The sequence below is a fragment of the Sipha flava genome, unplaced genomic scaffold (genome assembly GCF_003268045.1).
Source record: "Sipha flava isolate LNK unplaced genomic scaffold, YSA_version1 77_pilon_pilon, whole genome shotgun sequence".
In the NCBI taxonomy this organism is placed as follows: Eukaryota; Metazoa; Arthropoda; class Insecta; order Hemiptera; family Aphididae; genus Sipha; species Sipha flava.
In genome coordinates, this window is record NW_020273617.1 from 113,533 (window position 1) to 141,262 (window position 27,730).

At 32.8% G+C, this 27,730-nt stretch overlaps 1 protein-coding gene across 3 annotated transcripts; it reads right to left on the minus strand.

Moving 5' to 3' along the window:
* Positions 1-145: 145 nt before the first annotated feature.
* On the minus strand, positions 146-27,730 carry LOC112692880 (serine/threonine-protein kinase NLK). 3 transcript variants are annotated; one of them, XR_003149440.1, is made up of 9 exons: positions 26,964-27,730; positions 17,542-17,671; positions 17,420-17,475; positions 7,333-7,525; positions 6,228-6,437; positions 5,761-5,949; positions 5,412-5,616; positions 4,814-4,970; positions 146-284 (listed from the first exon to the last, which is right to left on the minus strand). XR_003149440.1 is itself a non-coding variant. In XM_025567696.1 (9 exons), the coding sequence occupies exons 1-9, from the start codon at positions 27,179-27,181 to the stop codon at positions 3,257-3,259; spliced, it is 1,305 nt and encodes a 434-aa protein (XP_025423481.1). In that variant the 5' UTR covers positions 27,182-27,730; the 3' UTR covers positions 2,631-3,256. The 3 variants fall into 3 exon arrangements, 1 of the variants encoding a protein (XP_025423481.1); XR_003149439.1 differs by lacking the exon at positions 146-284 and adding an exon at positions 2,631-3,266; XM_025567696.1 differs by lacking the exon at positions 146-284 and adding an exon at positions 2,631-3,266 and having other exon boundaries at positions 4,877-4,970.

Here is a 27,730-nt window from a genome sequence, read left to right on the forward strand (position 1 = left end):
CGACCAAATTTATATGATAATGATAGTTAAGATCATATCGTTGGTCACCACTAGTTTTTAATCATCCGCCACCGACGGTTATTATAATATAATTAATGTGTTTCGTAATTGTCATCTATTTGGGATAAAAATACTAGTTACGACGTAAACAACTTGGATTTATTTTTGCTATAATGCACAGTCGGAGTGAGACTATTCTTGTAATCATGAAACATTTCGATAGATCATCGTAAGAGATTATTCACTGCGAAGGTCGACAATTTTTTCGGGGAAGAGCCAATTTTCTAAAATGTTACAAAACAATGATATTTAATGAGCTGCAATGATGTAAATAGTTATTTTCATTATTTTCACTAATTATCAAGTTAAGATAAAGTAAATCAAGCAATTGAGGATTTGGTTGTATACATTATAAATATCATATTCCAAAAAAGTGTTAATTTGTGTATTATTATTATTATTTTGTGACAAGAAAAAAAACATTGAGGCGTATCCTTAAGTCACAGGCGGTTAATCTCTGTTTTATAGGAACAAACATCATAAAAGCACTAAAGGCTAAACCAAAAAGCGTTATCGTGATAAGAAATTATATACAAATACGTTTATATATCAACAGAGTGAATTAATATATCATGAGATGTTTCGACGAATTTGTTTTGTACATAATATTTGATGGGTTTAAAATACGTACGCAACAGAATGTTTGTAAAAGATAAATTCTAACAAGTTAGAAACTTCCGAAAGTGAAGAATAACCGCTCTGCGTATACGTATCTTATCGAATGATTGCAATATTAAGTTTTCGAAAATCAACTTTCATTCTTGTTCAAAAGAAATCGCTAAGATGATTTTTGTATGCCTCGATTGTTGTGATTGAATAGTAATACATTATTTTGAGGTTATTTAAACTATTTAGTTAAAATTTGGAAAAATTTGAGGGATTGTTTGGGTTGTTTGTTTTGATGGCAGTGGTGGATAACGGATGGCGCTCAAAAGGAAATATTTAATCGTAAGAAAGAAAAGTAAACAAAAGACACAAATTGCATGTAGTCCCTACTAGTGCTTATGATTTTAGACATGTAATTTAAATACACGTGTACACGAAGCACGTGTAATTAATATACACGTGTATTTAAAAAATAAATTCATTTTCGTTGTAAATTTCAGTTTGAATTGACGTATTTAGTATTTTCACAATTATACTTGTGTTTGAGTTCGTATAATTTAAATACACGGAATATTAAAAATAAAACTAAAATTTACAATAAAATTTTATCATTTTTAAAAGGAGCGCGCGTTGAATCGTTTTGTTTTTTTTTACTATAGGTAACAAGTACTTCAATTACATAAATTCAAATACAAGTATAATTGAATAAGTATGTTAACCCAAATTCAAATTAATAATAAAAATATATTTTTTTAAATACACGTGTATTTATAATTACATGTGTAATAGGGACTTCTAGTCCCTACTATATGTTTGAGGAGTTTCCATAAATAACGTAAACGAGAAAAAAACAATATCATATTATTAAAATTTTAATAAATCACCCGCGCTATTTAAATAAACAGAAAAAAAATTATAATAATAATTCACACAAATATTATAATATTACGTTTTTCAAAAATCTGCAAATTAATAATAATTTTTGAAAAGTCCGACCCGTAAAGCCGTCCTCTCACTAGAGAAACGCGACGCGACACGACGTTGACGCGACTAAAAAAGTTGTCTAGTAAAATATCGTACGATCTGATTTCGTGGGTTCTGCACACTATAGACGATGTTTCAGCAACTAGAATTGGTCAGTTGCAAACATGTTGCCGTCCGAAGATGACAATACATTATACTGGTATTATCAAAACTACAAGAAACGGAAAAGGAGATATTGGGTACATCCTTACATACAGAATAATATTAACTGTTGTATTTTTGTTGCCGCTAATGAATTAATACAAGATGACGTCAAATTTCAATAATTTTATCGAATTTCGAAAGAAAGTTCTTTTTTTTCGACATAATTTTATAATTATAGTAATCTATAAATAATTATTATATTATATAATACTATTATATTAATAATGAAATAATAAAATATAATTAAATAAACACGAGTTTAATCCAAGTAATCTAATGGCAACTATTCATCAAGCGACTGACAGCACTAGTCGTGCACTATTAGTTGTTATCGTGTCGCGTCGTAGTCACATCGCATCGTGTTAGTAGTAAGTCTCCGATATAGTAATCCGTATTTTATAAAATGATTATCACGCGGTATTTATTTAAAATCGCATCGCGCCACGTTGTCCTAATGGGAGGACGGCCTAAGTTTCTTAAAAACTAACATTCCGAATGTATACAGTATTTGATTGTTATAAAATACAAAATAATATATGTCAATGGAACGATACAGAAAGAATTTGGGTAATTATAACTGTAACATTACCATACGGTGTGATCTTCGCGAGCACGAGAAAAGTACATGACAATTAAGTGAGATGTACATTATCTATTTACAAATAATTATTTACATTTAAAAAACATTTGAAAAAAAATCACTTAGGTATTGGTAAGTTATTTACAAATTATTTACCGTGTATACGGCGCGTCATTATATTTTATCACATAACTCGTTTTTTTTAATTTTTTTTTTTTTTTTAATTACGTTTTTAGTCTCTCTTCGACAAATATATTAATAATAAAACTGTATAAAGCTTATGTTACGTTTTAACCCGATGATGTTAATGAAATATCTTTAAAATATTTGAACGAATAGAGTTTAAGAAACGAGTAAAAATTTTTCTTCTCGGATTTTTTTTTATTTTAACAAAATAAGTTATTATTTATTGTATTATTTTAAAAAAAAATTGGAAAAAAATCCAAGCCTAAAATCATCATGGTAAAAAGTAAATGGTATGACGATTTAATTTCATCGTTGGTCAAAAAAAAAAAAAGTAATGAAAATAATCATAAGAAAATAAGCATACTAAAAAAATGGGCAATGAGCTTATAAATAAGTTAAATGAGTAAAAATCAAGCTTTCAGCTCACACATACAAAGAAAAAAATTAGGACTATATACAATTTTAGTTTAATCATTTTGTCTCGATTTCATTGTGTTTTATATCATTCAGTCTCGGTCTCAGGGGGGCGCAATTTGAGATCCGGTTATCACGTTTGTACACACACACACACACACACATATATATATATAAATCTATATATATATACATATAGGTGAATGAGGCAGTCTGCATCGATCAAACATCACTGAAACATACGAGAATAGTCAATTATAAATTTTATTAAATTAGCATTAACCGTAAAAGGGGGAGGAAAAAGTGGCGTGCAACACGTACTTTAGCTTGGGAAAATATACGCGCCGAAACCGCAGAAGCCTTACGCATAACTCCATCATTATGTTACGCATAACATTTTCGCTTAACAACCCGGGGCCGGAAATCGTATACATCGTGAATAAAGTTTCGTATTGAAACACGTTTGTCCGGAAACCGTATAATAAATGGTTTAACGTAAAAGAAAACTTTTTATTTGTTAAAAATCAACTTTGCAGATATAGGGGAAGAGGGAATTAAATAAATCGATACCAAACAACAAACCGTGATTCGGTAATATTACACCCAGTATCGTAGTATCGTCACCGTTTTATTATAACATATTATTACCAAATTAATACTTAGTAATTATGTTAATTATGTACTCGGATTCAATCACGAATATATACATTTTTACAATGACATCATATTTTTTTATATTATATTATCTATTCCAATATACATCACCAACTTACACGTTATATCAGTACTATACTATCAAAATAATATAAATATATACACAAGTCTTTGAGAAGAAAAAGTCACATCGTATAAGAATAATGTGGTAAATTGACCCCAGTTATAGTAAATTAAATTATAGCTTACAATATACAATTAAATTATTCGTGAAAAATCATAATGAAAAAGAGAAATATAAAAAATAAAATATAAGATTTCATCAGTATACTAAAAGTATTAAAGACACGAACGAAATCTAAATAGTAAGTACTACTCAAATTTGATTAAAAAATGTTTTCTTTTGTAATCATTTATTGATTATTATACACTGTAAGTTTAAAAAGCAGAATAAGTCATATTTGATTCATAAAACTTTTTCAATTTATTGAATACAATTTACCTTACACAGATATAGCAGATATAAAAGCGCTACACACATGTGTTAAAATAAAACCAAGTACAGTGCTGACGCACCACATTGCTATCACGAAAAAAACCAAATTCGAAATCAAATTTACTTAATGCGTAATATTATATAATTATTATTAAATACTTCTAGCCAAAAAATTGTTAACGAAGTATGTATTTACTATTGTTGCATTTAAAAAATAAAACGCTCAAGTCATGCTTGTACATTCGTAAACCGATTAAAAATTAAGAACGAATTATAGTAACACGATATGAATTATTTTTTCGATGTTTATAAGAAGTGTAAATTTACAACTTATTGGCGCGATACGCAATAAGCAAATTGGATTACGTACAAAATATAAAACGTTGGACAAAAGAAGGAAAAGTACCTATTGAAAACACCCGTTAATTATATTCATATAGACTAATTTTTAAAATAAAATATCAGATAACACATATATAACATTAAAAACTGCATGCAACGCTAGTGGACGAATAACCATTGTATTTATATACACATCGCATACGTTCAAGGTTTCCGAGGTTTACCATAAGTGCACATGCTTTTACCTCAGTGTTATAAATAGGTATGTATAAATAATAGATAGGTACCGGTTAGTCGAGGTGTAGTATATTTGGTGATTCAGAAGAGTCGAATGTTCCTCACAGCCTTACCTCGAGAAACTTTTAAATGCTGCCGACTGTGGATTTATGCACAATGGTACACGGTGACTACTTAACTGGTCGCCGATAAACTTGTGAAGTTCCTCTACAAAATAAAAAAGGATACACGAATCAATATCACGAATACATTATTATATTATATAGCATATTATGGAAACAATGCACAGTGGATGTTAGGGACATTAGCGGTGACATTGTTTTAGCAATAAAAAGCAAAAACAATCACCGATAAAGAATTCCGCATGTACCATTAATTGTTATTATCATTTGTCTATTTTATTATAATAAATATTTTTATGGCATTTTATGGTCATGTAAAATTGTATTATCAATTTCAATAACTAGAATTTTATGAAAACCGTCTACTCTTTAATGCGCCTTTTTCGTATATTGATTATTATAAAAACCAAAAACTGAAAACTTGACCAAACAAAATGAAGTTGATCCGTTTACAGATTTCTGGACAAGGGTCGACAGAAAAAACTATGATAGACGAGCAAACGTACGGCGAGTACGCCAACTATACCTTTGACTTGTTGCACGTTCGACAGCTTCTTTTCCCATTTGTCGTCGAACGTCTGCGGCGCGATCGGTTCGTAGTCCATACAAAAATGTCTGAGGCCCGTCAACGGCACGGTGAAACAGCACTTGCACATGCAGCTGTGGTACCTGAGCCGGCCTTCGTCTATGTACGGATGAACCAGCGCGTCCATGACGGACATACGTTTGTCCTGGGGGGGGGGGGGGAAAAAAAAATCAACAACGAACGACGTTAGCGATGAGCTACCGTTGATGGGCGAACGAAGGAGCGCACGCGGAAAACGTCCTGGCGCGGACCGACGTACGACCCCGTTTATGCGAGGACGGGTGCTTACCGGGTTGAAGACGAGCATCTGCGAAATCAGGTGAACCGCCTCGTGGGTCATCAGCGATGACAGGGAGTACAGCAACGACATGGACGGTTTCTTCATGCGCCGTATGAGCATGTGGGAACGGGCGGCCGGGCACGCGTGCGCCATGTCTTCCATCGTCGGCGTGCCGAGCAAGTCCGTTATGAGCTCCAACTGCGGCAAGGAAAAGCAAAACACGTGTGCGTGATGTATTTGTACGTACGGACGCGAAGGCGTATATCGCCGACGGCGCAGTGAAGTTAACAACAATCAAAAATAATAAAAACATCCGGAGATGCGATGAGGTAGGTAAATGTAATATATACGCGCGCCGTGTACACAACACGAACTCGCATGTACGATATATATCGTGTTACGACATCGAGAAACGGGTCCCCCTTTCACCCCCAACCGCGCGGTGGACGAGGGACGGGATTCTGGCCGCGGCTTACTTGTTGAACCGTGTCTTGGCCTTGGAACAGTATCCGCCGGGTGACTAGCTCGGCGAATATACAACCGACGCTCCACACGTCTATGGCCGCGGTGTAGTGCTTGGCGCCCATCAATATTTCCGGCGCCCTGTAGTACTGGGTAACCACTTCTTGAGTCATGTGCTTCGTCTCGTCCGGTTCTTCTACTCGGGCCAGACCAAAGTCGCATATCTGCCGTACACATACGAGGGTGATTATAATAAATTGTACAAATACAACACGCGGCGCTCATGTGCAATATTATTGACACGTCTAATATAACGGTGGTATCAAGGACTTGCGAATATTTTTTCATTACATTTTTTCAAACAAAAAAGTACAACTACACTGAGACGAAACGACTGTTGTTCGTTTAGTCTATATTAACAAGTAATAGATAGATATAAAGTAGGTCGATAACGTACGTACATCGAAATGCTTTTAAAATATTATTCCGTTGGTAATAGCCTGGATACAATGCGTGGAGTCGGTTTGAAAACAGAAAGAGAAAATGGGTTTGACAAACAACACAGATGAGGTACTGATGAATATGATGAGCGGAAATCATTAAAAATTATACAGTATATGTCCAGCAAACTCGTCTTATCAGTTAACAGAGCCGACTAAGAAAATAGGAAGTAGACAAAATTACGATAATTTTCACAAAAAATACATAAATGCGTACGTATGCAGACAAGACACAAACAAATGTAAAAATCCAGATGTTGTATTTAAAATTAAATTCGCAACTAAAGAAAAAAATTTTAATATTTTTTTATTATATAAACGTAAGTTGTAATATATGTTTTTTAATTAAGTAACAACAGCAAACTGCAGAAATACCAACGAATTGTTTGCGTATAGTGGTTGAACTCGCGCGTGAAATTAATAAACCGTACGTTCTCTAGATAAAAACAGACGTTATTACATATTTAGGCCAAAATACGCGCTCTGGATGTAAAAAAGACTGTTATCACGTATCTACTAATTTAAATGAAATATATTTATGTATATAAAATAGTAAATATTAATAGTAATATTATTTGTAAATTGGAATATCTATACGTTGAAAACCTCATATACGTACCTTTAAAATACAATTACTGTTGACGAGTAGATTGCCAGGTTTGATGTCTCTGTGCAATATTCGTGCTGAGTGAAGGTACTTGAGACCTCTTAAAATCTGGTACAGAAAAACTTTTATATGGTCCGGTGATAGCTGCTGTGGCGACACTATAATTTTGTGTAAGTCACTCTGCATTAGCTCAGTAATAACGTATCTGTGAGAACGTAATGATGTAAGGGAATTTACGACAATAATGACAACATCAACACTTGAAAATCGGGACAAATTTATGAAATATAAACATGAGAAGAGTGTATTGTCCTTAGATGTAAACAAATGACATGCAGGGTCTAGTTATAGAACTAACAAACCGTATTTTTAGAATGATGGATAGATCTTTAGAGTAGCACCACGTGTTTCGGGGGAAATATTTTTATAGTTTTAAAAATAAAAGAAAAATACTGGTATAGATGACAATATTACGTTAGTACACTATACGAGTATTACGCTTGGCGGAGTATCTTTTTTAAATAAAATCAGATCTCTCAAATGAAATGTTATTAAATATTATTTAGCTATAAAAGCTTGTCTAATAGTTAAAAAACAGGCGATGTAATGTCGACAGCAAAAATATGCAATAATTCGTTTAAATAGTACTATATTTTTAACAAAAAGTTTACGATGTCGATATTAAATCAATATTTTATAAAATATTGTCCAAATAGTAAAGATACAATATCGACAACGCATACTTATTCTATGTGTCAAATAAATTGCAGTTGTGTAATAACCATATATTAATACATTTGAAGCAGTTTTGTAATACAAATAATGACTGTAGAATAAAATAGTATAAATGATACACATGCATTATTCTACTGAATTTATGCTTCGAATAAAGACTACAAATATTTTTAAGTTTACGATGCAGTCATCGAAAGCAATAAAAAAAAAAATTATTGCTTTAAAAACGATAATACAACAAATTAAGTATCGATTATAAACTGTCAGTTTAGACAAACTGCTGAAAATTCCGATTTCTCGATATCGAGAAACACAATAGAAACTGCAGCGTGCGTGCATATCCTTGACTGATAATTATTGTCAACGTTTGCCAACAATAAATTATCTATAAATAATATATATATATACACACACACTCTTGACCCTGTACATATAGTATTTTATCATCACGTGGCATTTTATGATTAGATAGCATAAAAAACTGCTTAAACGGAACAAAAAATTACAAGACGCTTAAATACTTTTTTTCATAAAAAAACAAAGAATGATTATGTTATCAATTATTAACACTCGAAGGAACATGTTACTTTCATAAAATATATATTTTTTTTTATTTGAAATAATCGTATTTAGGTATAAATGCACGCTTGTGTTTATTCGACGACGACACATTATGGCAATCATTATAAATCCTTGATGCAAATATAATACTTTGCATTTAAATGTAACAGTCAAGGATGAAGTAAAAGTAAAAAAAAAAAATTAATAACAATGAATGATGCGTGAAAAAGTATCCGAATGAAAATTGTAAGCCGATGTCGTGCATTATACAATGTAGCAGTATATTGTAATTTTTCCTTCAAAAACTAGTTAACGCGCTATGTCAACAAATAATAATTATATTTTAAAATCACATTTATACTATATATATATAGTTTAACAAGGGACGTGAACTAAATAAAATGTAAAGCATAAAAAAACTTTTCTATATATTGTTCACCATCGTTATACGTAATAGGTAGATATTACACCATAACTAATAGATGGAATAAATTCAATATTAACGGAATGTTTGTATGGGAACAAGTATACCTGAGCGCAAAAGGCACAAACATTAATCTTTCACAGAATGCTGTATTCCATGGGGAAAAAAAAAATCATATAACCCCAATAACGACTTAAGGCCCACAGCGACTACCTGAACCAGTTGTTTTTGATATTTTAGATATTTCAGTTATTTTAGATAAACACAATATTTTGGAATATTTTTTTCAAAAAATATCTAGTATATCTAACAGGCATATCTGTTATTTACATCCTCATACGCGTTTGTGCCCTTCTCCTTCCACTCGTGTTCACTTTACGCGCACATCACGGCGGTTTTACCCTTCGAAAACTTTTGCATAGGAGCCATTACCGAAGGGTTCGAGTGACGCTGTCGTAAATACGAACGCAGAGTTAGTTGCGCATTTGAACGCCCCATATTATTATACTCACTGGGCCAGCAAAACGAGTTGAAATATAAAAGGAAAATGCTACATAAATGAATATATGTGTGAGCTTATTATTCTCTAATGATTTTTGAACAAAACACAAGACACGAAGAGAAACATAAGATGGCACCCATAATCTTGAGTAGATCACATGGAAAAATAAATAAAATGTCTAGAAGAAGTGTATCATAAGTACTATGACTATAGACGATGCGTCACATAAAAATAATCATTAGAATACGTATATATTTAACCCAGTCTACGAACGACTGTTTATATTGACTGATAGTGTAAAATAAAATATTTTTATAATTCTATTCTGACGTCACCGAATAGTAAAGGCGTATAAATACTGTTTGGCTAAAATGCGCTCCCCCTCCGCGTTTAAGGCAGCGGGTGGTTCGGAAAAACTTAAGCGAGGGCGGTGGCTACCCTGTTTTAGATATACCCTTACCGTACGACTACCATCGTACTGTACGAGGGGCGCGTGCGAAATTAATAAAGACCCATCGTTCGAGGGTTGTCCCATAAACGAGCACAAGCCTCACGCAATAAGTTTCTACTCCAGTGGGTAAAAAAATAACAAATTTAATATTCGATTGAAAATCTCAAAATATGTACTTCGTTATCGAGTAAACATTTCTTTTTAGTCCCTAATAACATTTGATAGAACGTTTTTTTAACAAACGGAATTTTAACTTCACTTAAATATGAAATTTTCAATTAAAAATAACCCGTTTAAGTTGTTAACATACAGTACACGTTCTATTATCACGATTAATCAAAGCAAAGCTCGTATGCAATCGTACATCGCTAAGAGGCCATAATGACGATCAGTAGATTTTTTAAAGGATAGGTAGGTAACTAGTTGCTAAATAAATGTTGCGTTTCACCAGGGACTGTACAAGACTTGCAATCCCATATATATATATATATATATAATATATTATACTTGCAGAGTTTACGAGTGCATTGTACATATAATACACGTTTTAATAATTCAATTTCCGCTACAGTTCTCAGCATACATTCCTGCGTGTGTGCGTGTGCGTGTGCACACAAAATGAACACACATTTTAATTGCTTAAATTTATTTGTGTTTCAATGACACAGAGATCTGCGCGGAATAATTTTTGAGTTAATCCACCGACGGTAACTACACACAAAGGGGGTATTAGTCTGTATAAAATCGCGCCGAGAGAGAAAAATAATGTGCTGGCGGGCAGGATAGCGTACGAGTACGAGAGAATAGAGTCGAATTTATTTAAGCGCGCATGTGGCCGTTATCAGCGTTAGATTGTAAATATCAAATATATTCATGCGCCATATGCGTACCAAAAAAAATAAAAAAATAGTCTGAATATTTAAATTTAAATGAGACTACATAGGCACAATAACCATACTATGTAACCAGATGAAATAACAAAGTCAAGACTGACGGCCTCGTTCCGTTAAATTGTATACGACCGTAATTAGTATCACTAAAATATATTTTTCAAATCGGATAGAAATTGAATGACCTCAAAAGCTGAAATTGTTTAATTGTTCTATAAATTATATACATCTACACTTTAATAAGTTTATTCAACGAGATAATATAGAAAAACCACCCATATACACTTAATACAAGCACAGACTGCAAATGACGATATTGCAATTACAACCTCGTCATCGGTCGAATGAGCCGACCGGACGAGTTTCCAGCTACATGCGTAAATTTCTCGTGAACATTGAGGTTGCAGCACAGCATATACACGGGTTTAAATGAACGCAATTTAAGGTTCAATATTACAAGTCGAACGATTATTTGAGTTGAGTGCATTTTAATCATTACACATTCACGAGACAATCATTATAAAAAATAATCTATACATGATCGTTCGGGTAGGTGCTTAAAAGATTTATTTTCGAGAATACACACTTGTCATTAAATAAATATTTGGCCGATTAACATTATTTGTACGCACACACGCGCTTATGAGTATATATAGTATGTATGTATATATACATTTATACAATATACAAAAAACATAGTGTACATAAACACACAGGGTCAAACCATAATGAACTCTAACCCATATAACTAAATATGTTACATTATTAAAATTAATCAAAAAAAAAATTTTTAATGAAAAAAATGAATCTCAATGATAACCCAGACGCAGCGGTTATTGTGTACATATCGTACAAATATATATGATATACTTATTAGGAATACAGTTTAACATATTTTATTTGCATTATACATCACATATCGTAATTTTAGTTCAGTCTACAATATAATTTGAAAAAAAAAAGAAGAATATTATAAAGAAATCCACGAACAAAAACAAATCTTGTAACTGCACGTACTCGTAATACGACAAACAACAGTCAATAACCTTCTGATGATTAAAGTCGCGTTAATTGCATAGCTCTGCGAACGGATCCCGTTCGGAATCATTATACTACGCACTCGTACGTTGTACACATTCATATAAAGATAAATATTGAACAATTGTGGTTTAAACACAATAAATATAAATGTATAAACGAATTGATTAACAACATGTGACACAGTAGCCAGCGGTCATCATTGGATCTGAAATACGCGCCATCGGCAGAGTGCAACTTTCGTACATAAACGTCTTTTAGGGTACGGACTTTAAACGAATATTAATACTGTATGCGAGAAACAGTAAAGGTAAAATGTACCTATAAACTGCACGTAGGGGAGAATCGGGCACTAAGTATATTAAACTAATATTATGTTTAAGTGTATATGCCCATTGCGCGGTGAATAGGTACATCTGCAAGATATACAGAAAAATAAAACGGTATCAAGAGGTGCGAATACTCGTGTGTATTACCCTTTCGATTGGTTTGTTTACTCATGTAAGGGGACGACTTTTTATAGCATGTAAACGAAGTACAAATTTTAGTCCAAGACAAAAGTATGTAGATACAAATATACATAAAATAATAATGTATAAAACATATATGTACATACCAAATACGAATCGCGAGGTCGCGAAGACATCGTCTCGCGTTTTTAACGATCTCCCGGGCTCGCAAAATTATTAATCCCCTTCTGGCGGCCCACACGCCGTTACCAAAGAATGACAACGGTGCGGGGTTGAAGGGACATGGCGGTCGAGAGAGGAAACGGGGGCGTCGTCGGTCTCGGGTCGCGTTGCCGGGCCATCTGCCTCGGCCGTAACCATGACGACCGTATCATTACGTCGCACCCCGCCACTACCGTGGGATTTTAAATTACTGCCCTTTCTCCCTTTCGGCCCGGGTGGCGCCCACCAGGGGCTGTTGCAAAGGCGGTATACGGGGTTACGCGGCTTACTTACTACGTACTTCCGCTGCCACCGCACCCTTCTACCAGCAACGCTACCACGTCATCGCACGCGACATACACACACACATATATATATACCTAATACATTCCATATATATACATAGTACATATAGTACTCATATACACCAAACTGCAATGGGCGCGGACTTTGGGGAAAAAGCAAAAAGGGCTCCACCGCCGTGGGATACGATAGTTTCCTTTCTTTCGTCCGTGAGCAACAGTAGTTATTATATATGTATTTCGTTGGATGATCAATACCTACAATGGTATACGAGAGCAGGAAAAGGGAAAAACGTCCGTGCTGTAAGTATGTATATATATGTTTATGATTTTGAGAATTTGTCAGTGGTGGAGAATCAGAGATTCAGAAGCCGAAAGAGAGAGTATAAAAAACATTCGCCGGTGTTGCCCTTGACGTGAGTGGGAATGCGACAATAGCCGAGTCCGTCACCAAATCGGACGTTGATGCAGCGCAGGTCGTAACCGATATCGTAGGAAATTACCGCCGTAAACGCGTTCAAGGTTATTCTCGATGTAATGTAGAGAGAAGCAATCGAACACCGAACCAATTGCATAACACGAGCAGATGAAACAAAAATGACACGTCCCAAAAAAAAAAAAACAAGAAAACCGAACCCCTAGCCCACCGGCGGAGGACACACGGTAGGCGACTGTCACATGCAGCGTTACGCGGTTGTTGGTAGTAGAGTATACAGAAAATATTTTCAGGATGGGTTACTATAGACAGAGTTAAATTAACACTGCTATTTAAGAATTACTAACAAGACACAGTAGGTGCTTATTTAAATTTCATTTACAGTATGTCCCAAAACGATTTGACGTTGGACGCAAATTCTAAATAAGCATAAAGCACCATTAAAATATAACAAACGTTTAAAATAATTTTTAAGTTTTTTAAAATATTTCGGGGGAGTGGGGCTGTAGCCCATTAGACCCCCCCCCCCTTTATAAGCCACTGGTTGTTGGCGTCTACGAAAAACGTATCGTGACGAAAATGCCATGTTCGTTTTGTGACCTCCTTGTTCTCGAGTTCTGCGCGTGGGATTTGTTCCGGGAAACACGATTTACAAGGAAAATAAATTAATGTAAAATAAAACAACACATACGGGTTTATTGTTCCATATGTGTACAGCAACCTTCGGACGATCGCATTATTCGCGTGTCTTTGTAATAGTTTTCGTCACGTCGGCGGCGCTTAAACCAAAATATCGTTTCCCCGCGATCGCTGCGCGCGTAAGGTTTGCCCGTCGAATGTGGAACAACCAAAGACGAAATTATTGCGCATCGGCGACCGTCGTATTATTTTCTACACGTGTGCGTCCGTTCGCGGAATTAGTGTCACGCGTACCATAACCCAAATCGAGGAGATGCAAGAGAAAGATAATAAATTATATTATTTCGTAGTTCGAAACGCGGTCGGAAACTGAGGATAAATACGGTTTCGGTATGGATGATGTGAGCAAACGCGCGCCGTGTAATGTTTTTGAAATCGTCTCTACGCTTTACTGCGGAAGACAAGGGAAGAATACTCAGTAGATTAAAACTAAAAACACAAAAAAATAACTAAAACATTTAAAAACCTTACAAATCACAAAAAACGATGTACGCAAACTCGTACGGAACCCGTGAAGAATACACACACACACACACATATATATATATATATATATAAGTTATGAATGTAACAATCGTACATGGACGCGAAGGATCAGACGAGGGGAAGCTGCGGTCTATATAAACAGGAAAAGACGTCGGCGACGAACGTAAGCGCGTTCGCATATATTATTTAATAATAGGTACCTATACACGTAAACATATACATTATTATGTATGAAATACGTTTTTTCTTTATTTTTATTATTATTATTTTTTTTTTTCGCTCGACCAAGAGGCGACGCGCGGCGGCACAGGTCAATTACACCCGGCCGGCAATGCACACACACACACAACTATTTTCCCGTCAAGGTTACCAACATTTCGACACCTCCCCCGCACCACCGACGGGTGATAGCCGCAGCCACCGCCGACGAGGCAACGGCAGCGGTCGCATCCGTCCGTTTTGTGTTGGCCGCCGCCGTACACACATCTAAGGCCGCGCGAGTGGCGTATCGGCGGCGGAACAGCGCGGGGCCGGCACACGCGCACGCGGAACGTCTTCGCCCGGGTCTATGGGTCTTTGTACGATGAACCAGTTTTTCCCCCTGTGCGGCGCGGCCGGTGTCAGCGCCTCCTGTGTAAACTCGTCGCGCGCGTATTTCTGTGCACAGGTAGACCCCGTCGCTCCTTACACGCGCGCACGCCCAAACGTTCGGTTCACGCACGCGCAAGCGGGACGAGAATTCAAATACATACACACACACACACACACACACGACAAGGACCCTTTTAAACAGATTTTTCGGTATGTTTTGAACACAATAGAGATGGACGAAAAGACGTACACAGCATATGACGTATACTTGCACACGCACGCGTAGTGGTGTCTCCGTCGAAATAATAAACGCGAAGAATAATAAAACTCGGTAACAATAATAAAAATAAAAAAACTACGCAACGGAAAAGAAATTTCCCGATCGTCGTCGAGTCGAAGAGAAAGTGTTGTGACTTATTTTTTCCAGCACCACCGTCGTCAATTTGTCATTGAAGTCGGAAAACCGTTGGAAACTCGGTCGGAAGAATCGAGAATCGGATTTCCAGGGGAAATCGGTTAGTGCCGTAGTTACTACGTCCGTTTCTATTATAAGAGCGGGAAAACAACGTTTATAACATCAAGAAATTTATATTTTTCTCATCGAACGAGGGTTAATTGTAGAACTTCAATGATAGTAATCTCCGCGACCAAAACAATTTTCATACGAATAACAAATAATAATTGAATAAATAATATAATTTATAATTGATAAATATTTTACTTGCATTTATTATTAAGTTCGGAAATAAAATCTCATTATAAAATTCATAGGAAATTAATTTTATTTAGACAGATTAGGTCAAATACACAATTTTAAAAATGTAGTAACGACGAATACTTGTATTGGGACAAAACATTTTAGAAGGATTCAAATAAAATAATAAAAAGCCAAAGGATTGTTTACACACACACTATTTCTGTCTCGCCCTCTATATTTATAAGCAGCTTGTTTGTATTAGTTTGGATATTATTGATTGGAGCAGATGATCACGGGGAAATGAGTTTTTATAAATGAGGGTTGTAACCATATACTCGAACAATGCCCGCATTCAATAATCATACTATGCACGTGTATTCTATAGCCAGCTCAACTGGTTTTAACTCAAAAAGTAACCGTCAAAAAAGAAAAAAGGGGAAAACGTATATACTTTCACGAAGGGCGATTGACGACAAAATATGAGTTGAATGACCTTCGCCCTCACTTTATTTAAACGGTCTACTGATCACTATTGCTTTTTTTGTAGGATGGAACATAACGGTAAGATTTTTCAAATATCAAAAAAGTATTCGAATGAGTCTCGTTTTGATAACGACAACCTAATTATATATATAAGTAATATTTATTTAGCGCTTGTCTATTGATAATCATAAGCATTTCTATGAAAGGTTTTATATTCTAAAACAGTTTATGAGAAATAGTGCAATAAATTTATTTTATTTTGTTCGCATTATGAAATCTTAACATGATTTAACGACAATGGTAGATTTACAAAACAATTTTGAACAATTGAAAAAATGATATTTTAACTTTCTACAAGTTTTGCATCTTTGTATTTACAACTCAATGAAATAGTATAATGTGCCGCACGCTGATATTGGTTTACAAAAAAGAAAAAAAAACCCGTCATCATAGATGTTGATTGACCATCAACTGTATGTTAAAAATATCGTTTCCTTCATACATTATTTACTATAACTGTCGATCTAACCACCATACTCACAATAATTCTTGGTCATTTTCTTCGAGGTGTATGCACTCAAATGAAACAATAAACACTGTATACATGAGTACGTTTACGGTTACCACACACACACATACACGTAAGTCAAGACAAAACAAGATTCCAATGTTATGAAAACACAAGAATAAATATAATGAACATTATTAACTATTACGGAACCAACATTGAATTTCCCCCTTTTTCACGAGATATACATATGTATTTTATCCAAGCATTGTAAATATGAATGTGTATAACTGCGTTATAGAGCCGCCCAGTCTAGGGCAAATAAACCCGCCATTATTAAAGACCTATGAGAAACAAAGAAGAGACAGGAAATACTGGTTTATAATGGCGAGGTAGATAAGTAACATTGTTAAACACCGGGTGACTAATGCGTATTACCTCGATAGGAATGTACGGTCCTCCTATACTACTCTACAATTTAATGTCATCAAAATATCCATCACTTCATTGCGCGCACACATATCTTAGTAGATATTACTGAAAATACAACACATTTATTCCTGATTATCCATAAATGGCGTGTCCTATCTGTATTTGATCGATTACATCATAATAAAAAGGATACATTTCTTGAAAGAAATCCAAATGAGGCGGTTGCAGAATGTCAAGGGCGGACAAAACCTAGGAGTAAAAAAAATTTATAATTTTTTTTGGTATTCGAATAATTATACACTCGAAAAAACTTACATTTTCATGCTTAAAATTGCACAACATTTTTAGTTCTCTAAACACTCGTTTTGAGGAGACTAATGATTGAAAAACATTTGGAAGTTTTTTTAGTGCAACTCTCCGACCGTCTCGTGGATCTGTTACAGCCCTGCAAATAAAATGTAAACACTGTTAATATAACACTTTTATATGGGTAAATTAATTTTCTATAGGTAATAATGCTTTCTGTACAGAATATTTTAATGTACATAGGTATTAGATAGTAATTATGCTGAAAATGTTGAATCATAATAACGTTTCTAAAAGGTTGACTAATAGTTAAATTCTTATTAAGTGATAATGAATAAAAAATTATTATATTTGGCAGAAAGGCAAAAATTCACGGAAAAAACGTTCTCTACTTTTAAGTTGTTTTGGTGCATTCGCGTAAGTTCGGGTTTAGGTCAGGGTCGATCTTTGATCATAAATTACACCGATATGACGTCTATAAAGCTTATCATTATAATGATAATTACTAGAAATGGTTAAAATTGAGAAATGTATTTATTATTTTATTGAGAACAATAATACAATTTAGGTGCATATAACATCAACCAAATGAATCTAGAGTATAAGAAATATGACAAATAATTATATGAATGTATGTGGGGGATGAACAAAAATTTGTTAGAAAAAAAATAACAACTTGCTTTTGATATTATTTCAGGTATATCACCATACAAGGAAGAATTGTACAATATATTACTTACAGAACACAAACAAAAAATTATAAATGTTCACTACATAAGATTTTAACCGTAAAACGTAATTTTTTTGATATTTAAAAATCATGGATACAATTACAAAATCACGAATGCGAAAAAACTGATCATAGCCTAAGATATCAGGCTCCGATTTACTCATCAACTACATATTTTTAACAACAATATAGTTTTTAAATAACATTTTTCACAGTTATTTGATTATAAGTCGAGAGATATTTTGACTATTATTGCTACTGCATCAATTTATGGGAAAAAGAAAGCGTAGAAACCGTGTAGAGGTTTCATTGTTATGCTTTCGTTTCATATTAAAACCGCCAAGTGGAACAAAGACAACGTTACGTCCCGATTGAAGACGACAACGCGTTTTCCGGCCGAATACCGTTTGCTATGGCCATCGCGCGCTGGCCTATCCTATATTTAACACTAAAAAGTACACAGACGGCTTCTTTAAATGTTTTTACGCGTTGTTCATAAATATGATTAAATTATATATTGTATTTGAACTCAAGTTAATAGATAAATCTCAGTTACACAAACATGGCTCCAGCACTAATTATCGTTTGTTTTTCCTATCATTCAGCTATCTTTTAATTCGTAGATTCTCTTTTATTTTAGTTAATAATGTGTGTAGACATTGTAAATTCCAAGGACAGATTTGTAGAGTATAATATAACTTCCATACAAGTGTTACTAGGAGCATACCATAGTCTTTAGACCGCATATATTCGATAAGATAAGGATGTATATCCTACTCTCAGTGGTTTTCTTCGGTAGTTCTATCGTATTCATTCGTATTCATTCCTCTCGCTAGCACTATTTAATTACTTCATCTATTACACACACACACACACATATATACATTTGAATTATATAAATATATACATAGACATACATATAAGTAGGGACATTATATGATAGCGGTTTTAAGTTTTGTTGTTTTTATACGAGTTCCACGTTGATGAGAAGCATGTGAGGCTACTACTTTTTCGTAAATGACACCTGTGTCGGAATCGGCTGAGATCCAGCAGGTGGCTTATACGCTGCAGCAGCTTGCAATCTTGTACAGCAGCACCGGTTAGATATTCTCGACCACAAACAAGCACACACATAACATAATACATGGCCTCGCTGTTGTACACATGCACATGTAAAATTAAACAATAAAAAAAAACACTTATGCTGCGCACCACATCGTACAGGATCATAATTATTAATAATAATAAATATATTAAGAGTCATATCGTCAACACGGCAGAATGAAGAAGATTATTCGTACACATAATAATATGATACAATTTATGTTTTTTGACTAAAATAGGTTTTTAACCTGCGTCCGAAGAACAACGAGAGCAGGTATAATAAATTCACGAAAGTACTATATCATATAATATGTAAGAGTACGTGTTGAGTACAGTAAGGAGTTGGAGGCGGTCGAAATTATTTATTTCAAACGCGCGTCTGGTTACACGACGGTTTTCTTCGTGGGAAATTATAGTGTTGTGATACACACAGAACGCATACGTGTGTACGGCACAGAACCGTAGTAGAATTCTCTAGTGGGTCTGTCTCTCTTCTCGGGTCTTATATATTAAATATATACAGATATTCCTATTTTTTTTCCAGCATAATAATAATCATTATAAAACCCCACGAACAATGACCCGCACACCACACGGTTACGGTTTAGAACATTTGGCTTCTAAACGACGGTGTATAAATGCAGTACGACGAGGCCTATACGATATGCTAGTAGCGTAAATATCGATTCATTTAAAGTATAGTACGTAACAGCAACGACCGTCTACGTTGATGTACTCGTGTCATCCGCCCCACTATGTATACGTACCAACGATATTTAAAAACTAGGTTGGATCACAAAATTAAATATGGTTTGATCAACCTAACAGCACAGTTGTATGTACAATATACCTACGGCGCACATTATGTGTACTTACTAATAGTAGGTACGACGATAATGTTAGCATTGACCCACGACTGCGGTATGCGTAACGTAATGTTATCGAAACTAATAAAATTTGTATGAATATTATGTTCGTCAGTTTTTAAATTTGAATTCTTTGTTTCGTACTTTCATATCCATGCATATCACCTGTACGGTAATTATGCATAATACGTGAGTTGTGTATCGGCAGTACATAACCAAAGAAGAGGAAAGTTTTGCGTTCCTAAAAATTGCGAACACATGTCCGTCCGGGATTCAAACATGTTTGACACAGTTTAGTTTAGTCCAACAAAAAAATTGTATCTATACTAAGACTCGGACAATTAGTTTCATACAATGCTAGATTTTTTTTACTATCGGTAAAAATTTTAGATATTACATTTTTATAGCTTTACAAAAGACAAATAAATTATTTTCGGATATTCATAGTTTGTATCATAGTAAAATTAATAAAACCGTTGTATAACGTAAATGTATAAATGGGAAAGAAAGAAAGTGGTGCAAGGAAGATTTATAATAATTAATAACAATTATTTTTTACATTATTAATAAGTTACATAGTATCAAGCAGAGTATCAAGTCTATATAATATAAATTATTAGAACATTTCGGAGTTCTTTTCCGTTAGTATTTAAACAGTTAAAAGTAATTATTTTTATGTTCCGTTTTTTTTAGCAAAGATAATTTTTTTTTTATATATAGAAATTTATACTAAACAAGGTGTTATATTAAAACTATGATAATGCACATCAATACACATAAATTACAAAATATTATCATGAATAATGAATTATGATACTTTAATGAATTAAAATTTCCCAAAAGTTAAATAATCCCTAACCTAACCTATATGTTTAATATAAGTTTATATGATAATAACATTTTATACAATAAAATAGTACATAAAAAAATAATATCTTAAAAATACACAATTGCTGTTGCCAGTTAATATCATACTATATATATATTTAAAATATTTAAGAAAAATATGTAATTTCTTGATATACGATTGACTTACAATAGAAATATGAAAAATATCAAACAACTAAAAGCAAAATGGTTTATCATGAGACATAAACCACAATTTATGACTTTTTCCATGTTAAATAAATGTCGTATGTCGTTAACGTGAACCGCAACATCGATGTGGGTAGTTTCAGTCGAAAGTCAACTTCTATATTATGTAGAACTCCAGTTGGAATGGGTTTTGCTTCATTGATTACCGATATGAAAACGGGAACAGCCTAAAAAGTTACGACAGAGACCTCGCTGATAGGTTACTAGAGGTACCAGCAGCATGATATATAGGCAATATCGACCATTGTGTAACGTTATAAGGGCACTGGTTTATAATAATTAAAATAAAGCAATATCGCATATAGTCTCTTTTTCGCCCTTTCTTCTTCTGCCTACACAGATGGACGAGAATAAAATAAATTAAAATATAAGATCTATATTTATATATAAATTTTATGCAGCGAAATCTTTGCGAAAATAAATAATAATAATAAGCGATTGCTATTACAGAAAGCCATGACAAAAACGTAGCAGGTAAAATGATTACGTAATACAGTTATAAAATGCCAAAAAAGTAACATACAAGTATATAGACAAAAGCAAATATAACTTTATCGTATACAGTACGCGTAAGGCCAATTGAATGTAGATACTTGACAACGGATATTAAATTTTATCTGTATACAAGCGAACGAGAATATTGTTACGGGTTTAAAACTTATAAGTGAACGTGCATGCATAACACTATATATGTATCAATACTGTATAACACAACATTAAGGTAAATGCGTATTATTATTTTTCTCTCGCACAAAGGAATGCGCGTGCATGGCACACGTCGAGCAACGAAACAAAGTAGAACGATGTGCGCGTACTGTGTAGTATTATTGTCGTGGAACTTTATACCGCGACGCAGCTGAAAAGTACCTGAAAAGGGTCCAAACATATCCGATAACTGCAGGTCGTTGTTGTCGACGTTTCTCCCTAGCTCACAGATGTTAAGGTCGCATAGCTGTAGGCAGTGACACCTGCTACTATTATACCACATACTGTACAAAGTGTACACGCCCTTAGACAGTCCTTCGTCGAGACGAGTCTCCAACGACTAAACACCCACGACAAAAGAAAAAAATAACCCAAAACAGGTTTTATCCCTCGAGTAGGCACATCTGGCTCCTCTGTTCTTTGGGTTTAACAATTTTCATTTCGAGACGCTTAACGAAGCACACAATTTTTTTGGGTCTTCGAGTTCCCCTCCATCCAAATATTTTATCCTATGTATGGATGATGAAGGAATACCAAGGAGAATAAGCATAACAAAAGCGAATAATTTTGTAAAATACATTAAACAGCCAAACTTTCTTTTCCAAACTCCTGTTGTAATCATGATAAAAATTTTTTTTACATTGTCAATTAAGTTTAGTAGGTCATATCATTAGTCATGTGTGAGTCTCTACACTAAAAAACTAAATGGAAAACCTACTTATTATCAATATTTCTTGAACGATTTCTGGGAATGAGTCTGTATACAGACAAATATGTTTTTCCAACACATTCTCACGTTAGTCGAAGAATACTTTTAATCTATTATATGCGTAGTTATTAAATACAACATTGGCAATCAGAAAATGGTATTCGAAGATAAAATATGGATTAATAAGTTTTTAAATTTTCGATAAAAAATTCAAACTATTGTTTCCCATATAAATTGTACTACAATATAGAAATATTGTAATATATTATGGAAAAACAAATTACAAAAAAATATACAAATAGGCATAAAATAATACGCGGTGTCGGGATGTAAATTTAAGAAGATGCTATAAATATACTATTTATTCTTCAATGAATTTAATATAAATGATAATCAATAAATAATGGTCTGTTTTTTTTTTTTTAAATCATAATTCCTTGGAAATTTAACTAATAAAAATGATAACCATATTGAATTCCTTGGAACACATTAGTATACCACCTGAAAAAATTCACAATTTTCTAAAGACCAATTTGTTTAGCCGATATTTTAAAAATACCTAACAGCGTTAAAATTAAGTAACCTTCAACTATATCACGGTCGGCTATTTTAACCATATATGACTAATTGTTACATAGACATTTTACAACTGAAAAAAAAGTAAAAATATTGAATTTTATGAAACTGTAAAGTGATCTACACCATATTTTTCCTTTAGTGGTCAGACACTCAGAAATATATTTAATGTTCATTATTTGTTTATCGATTTTTTTCTATTACTAATTATTTTACAGCAGCGGTTCCCAAACTGTGCACCGCGGTGCCCTAGGGACACCACGACCACTTTCTAAGGGCACCGCGGTCTACGGTTCATAACAAATAGTTTAAACGTATAAAATTGATTTTTCCTTATTGTTTTCGTAAAAACTTTATAGCAAATAATGTAATATTTTCTATTGTATAATTGGATATTCTGATTTTAACCCTATAATATTTTTGTATAATAATTATAATCATAATAATAATAATTTTTAATTATCTATTTTTTAAGTTTAAAAGTGCATTAATTTATAACTAAGATAAATTTTATTAAAATTAATAAAATCGGTTATCAATAGATTTTTTTTTGTTCTGTCTTTAATGTTATTCACAGCCAGGGCACCGCAGCTTGATTGGGTCCAAAAAAAAAGTACCACGGAAAAAAGTTTGGGAACCGCTGTTCTACAGCATTGATATAGTAGAAAGATAAACTTTAACTTCTATGTACATTAATGGTTTTTTTATTTTTTATTTTATTTTTATTATTTTTTTTTATTTTATTAAAAAACGATTATGTTAGGTAAATTATACTTTATATTTAATAATTATGAACTATTATTGAACTGAAGTTATTTAGTCCTTGTGGCAATCTATTCCATCTTTAATGATCTGATTAATTTTATTTTTTATTCAAGTACTCATATAATTTATTATTAGGATAAATTACTATAAGATATACACATTTTTGTCACTCCAATGAATTAATACCTCGTTTAATACATATATAATATTTATTCACGAGGAGATATATAAAAATAAAAAAAAAGTTGGATGTTCTACAGTTATATAATCCTTATATATACTAAATAAATTTAAATTTAGACCAAGATGAAACTTATTTATTTTAATTTTGTAAATAGTTGAGCATAAAATAAATTAATATTTAAAAAAATTAAATAGTTATTTATAACATTCAATACATGAAATATTCTTCTATATAAATATTATATCAAATTATATTTTGCACATAAATCCAATATATATTTTGATGTAACGTTTTTTAATATAATGTTTTGTAAACTACATAGTAGAGAATTGTAAATAGTGCTTTGATGTGCTTAAATATATTGTACAATTAATATGTAAAATTTATTGTTGAAATTACATTTTTTATAAAATAAGTATTTATCTATAAACAAAAAAAAATGTAATAAGTTAAACTAAAACATAAAACATAATTAAAATGTATGTATCTTTTATTACCTAAAGATCAATTAATTTGTTTAATTAAGTTGGTATAACTTTTTTTTTTTTATCAATATAGGTAAATAAAAGAAATAATTTGGGTTTTAAAAAAACTGCTTAAAAATAATTTAATATTTGAAAAATGAAAGTTAAAATTATACCAATGAAATTAAGTTAAAGATAGTATTAAAGTTAGTAGCGAGTAGTTGCTTTACAATTAATTTAAATATAACAATAGTTCTTACTTATAATTAATTATATAATACGGGGAAAAGTTGCAATTATAATTACATAGATTATAATGTAAGCCTAAATGACGCATAACTGATTTTAGAATAATAAATATAATTACAATAAACAAAATCAAGAATACTTAAGATTATTTTCATTATCCTTGTATAATTTAAAAGTATGATGTACAGAAAAACAAATTTTAAATAATACCCATCTTTTAATAAAATATTTAAAAATAATTACATAAAATTATAATATGTTTTAAATGTAAATTAACTATACATATGTAATTTTGACAGAATTATCAACTACTAAAAATTGTTATTGAAATATACATGAACAATTTACAATGATAGATATAACACAAAACATTATAATCAGTATATCATGCAAAAAGCAAGCGAACAAATTCTGATTTATGAACAAGCATTCTTATTAGATTATAGGAGTCTTATGCAATTATAAATGTATCGAATAATATTTAATAAACAAAAAATTATTTGAAAAAAACAAATATAATCAGAAGTATAATAATTTATAAACAAGATAAAGAATATTTAAAATTCAATAATCAAACAGTATAATCCTAAATAATAACACTACAAAAAATAAAAATAAATATATTAAGTACCTATATATATATAAAAAAAAATAGCACGTAAAAGAGTAGGCAATAATATTTATAATTTTTACTAATACAGAATTAAATGAATTCATTGATGAATTAATGAACAAATTTGACATGTTTTAGTAAACGTAGTATAGTATATTTTACTTAAAATTAAATAAAAATAATATAACAAATTTTATTTTTAAATACTTATCAATGTGTTTTTAACTCTTCTCCAAAGGAAAGTAATTTTTTAAATTATAAAATTATTTTAATACAACATATTTTTAAAATTTAGGATTCTTGTTCTATTTAATCTTTATTTATTCTTTATTTTTAATGAAATAGGGAAATAGTAAATCATGTTACTATTATACCTACTCTTCAACATTTATTTTGTCTTATAATAAAAATTAATAACTTTAAAAACTAATTTCCAAGCAATTTTCTTTGACATAGGTTCCTAAATTAAATAAATTATCAATATATATATATATATAATAGTTTTTAGATAATAATTCAAATTAATGCTCATTAAGAAATATTTCTGTTTGTCAAATAACATTTAAATATTCAATAAATATATAACTGCATGTCTATTGGACATTGAGCCAACTACCAACCGAAATATAAAATAAATTTCAATAAGTACAATTTTGAAATACCTTTTGTTCAAATAGTTCAATTGCCTAATACAATATAATGTAAAGGTTACATTAGAAACTAATAATGGTAATAGAGTATTGTCCTGTTTATCAATAAATAATTAAACCTAGACCTTGCACCTTTTAAACATCAATATAAACAGTCATCATGTGAAAATAATTGTAAGTAATCTATAAATATAGATACATTTAGTCACTTGACTATAAAGGGATTAACAATAATGAATTCATAATAATATGAAATAATATTCGTACCATACCAAATATCACAAAAATGTACAACTTTGTTAGCTAATTAAAAATTATTATTGAGTATTTTGAATACTAACTTTTACTGTACTCATACATTCACAAATAAAAAGTGACCTGTAAAAGAGCACAATGGGTCAACAATAGCAAACACTAAGTTATGTCTGATTGTCTATTTGGGACAGTTGGTTAACAGTTCAGGAAAGAAATGTTGGCGATAATACATTATGTACTCAGTCATATGGATGGACACAATAATGTACTTTAAAACAACATTTAACGCTAGTGTTGAGGAATGTATTCATCAGCAAATGATGATCAACAATAAAAGGGTATATTGAACAGTAATCAGTTGGAAAATATTTGCATATAGTAAATAACCATCTTATATGTGTAAAAAAAATTAAGGTTTACAGGGATGATGCGCAATGAGAACGGTATAAAAGAAATGATAACTCACCAGACGACTCCGAAGGCACCATATCCAATCGGTCTGTCGGGCTTGTAGTCTACAGAATGTGCGGTGGCCGATTGTGCAGCGTGATGGGACTGCTGTTGAGCATGGAAAAACTGTTGCGAAGCGCTGGCCTGCTGGTGGTTGCCGACCGGACCATTGGTTGAGCCCTGCATCAGCGACATTGACACCCTCGAGTGTCGGCTCGGGCCGACCACAGCCATAACAGTACGTCAGCGGCGGTTGATCCACGAATTCCGGTGCGCGGGTCTAGTTCTCATTTACTGCGATGCGGACGACCGGTCACGACGAAATCAACGGTCGCGAGAACGAAAAAACGGGCACTGACACTGCGGCGGAATAAATTGATATCTTCACCGCGGCGACGGCATGCGTGCACGTGTGTACGCGGGGTGTTTTTTAGCGAACGATTAATTATATTTCATATACGTTTAACACATTGTTCGGCCACCCAACCCGTCGGTCTATTCTCGGCAGCGGTCGCGGTACTGCCCGTCGGACACCTTTTACGCTACTGATAAGAGACGACGGGGAACAGTATTGTGGGGAGAGAGAGAGAGAGAGAAAACGAGGAATGTGATTACGACGAGAGAATACGTAACGAGCGCGCCCCACGGACCGATGCGCACAACAGTCGTACACACGCACGAAAAGACGCGTACACAAGCACGCGGCACACGATGATAGTCGCACGCGGAGCACCGGACCACTCGACCGACACTGGATGACGCGAGTGAATGACTACTGTATGG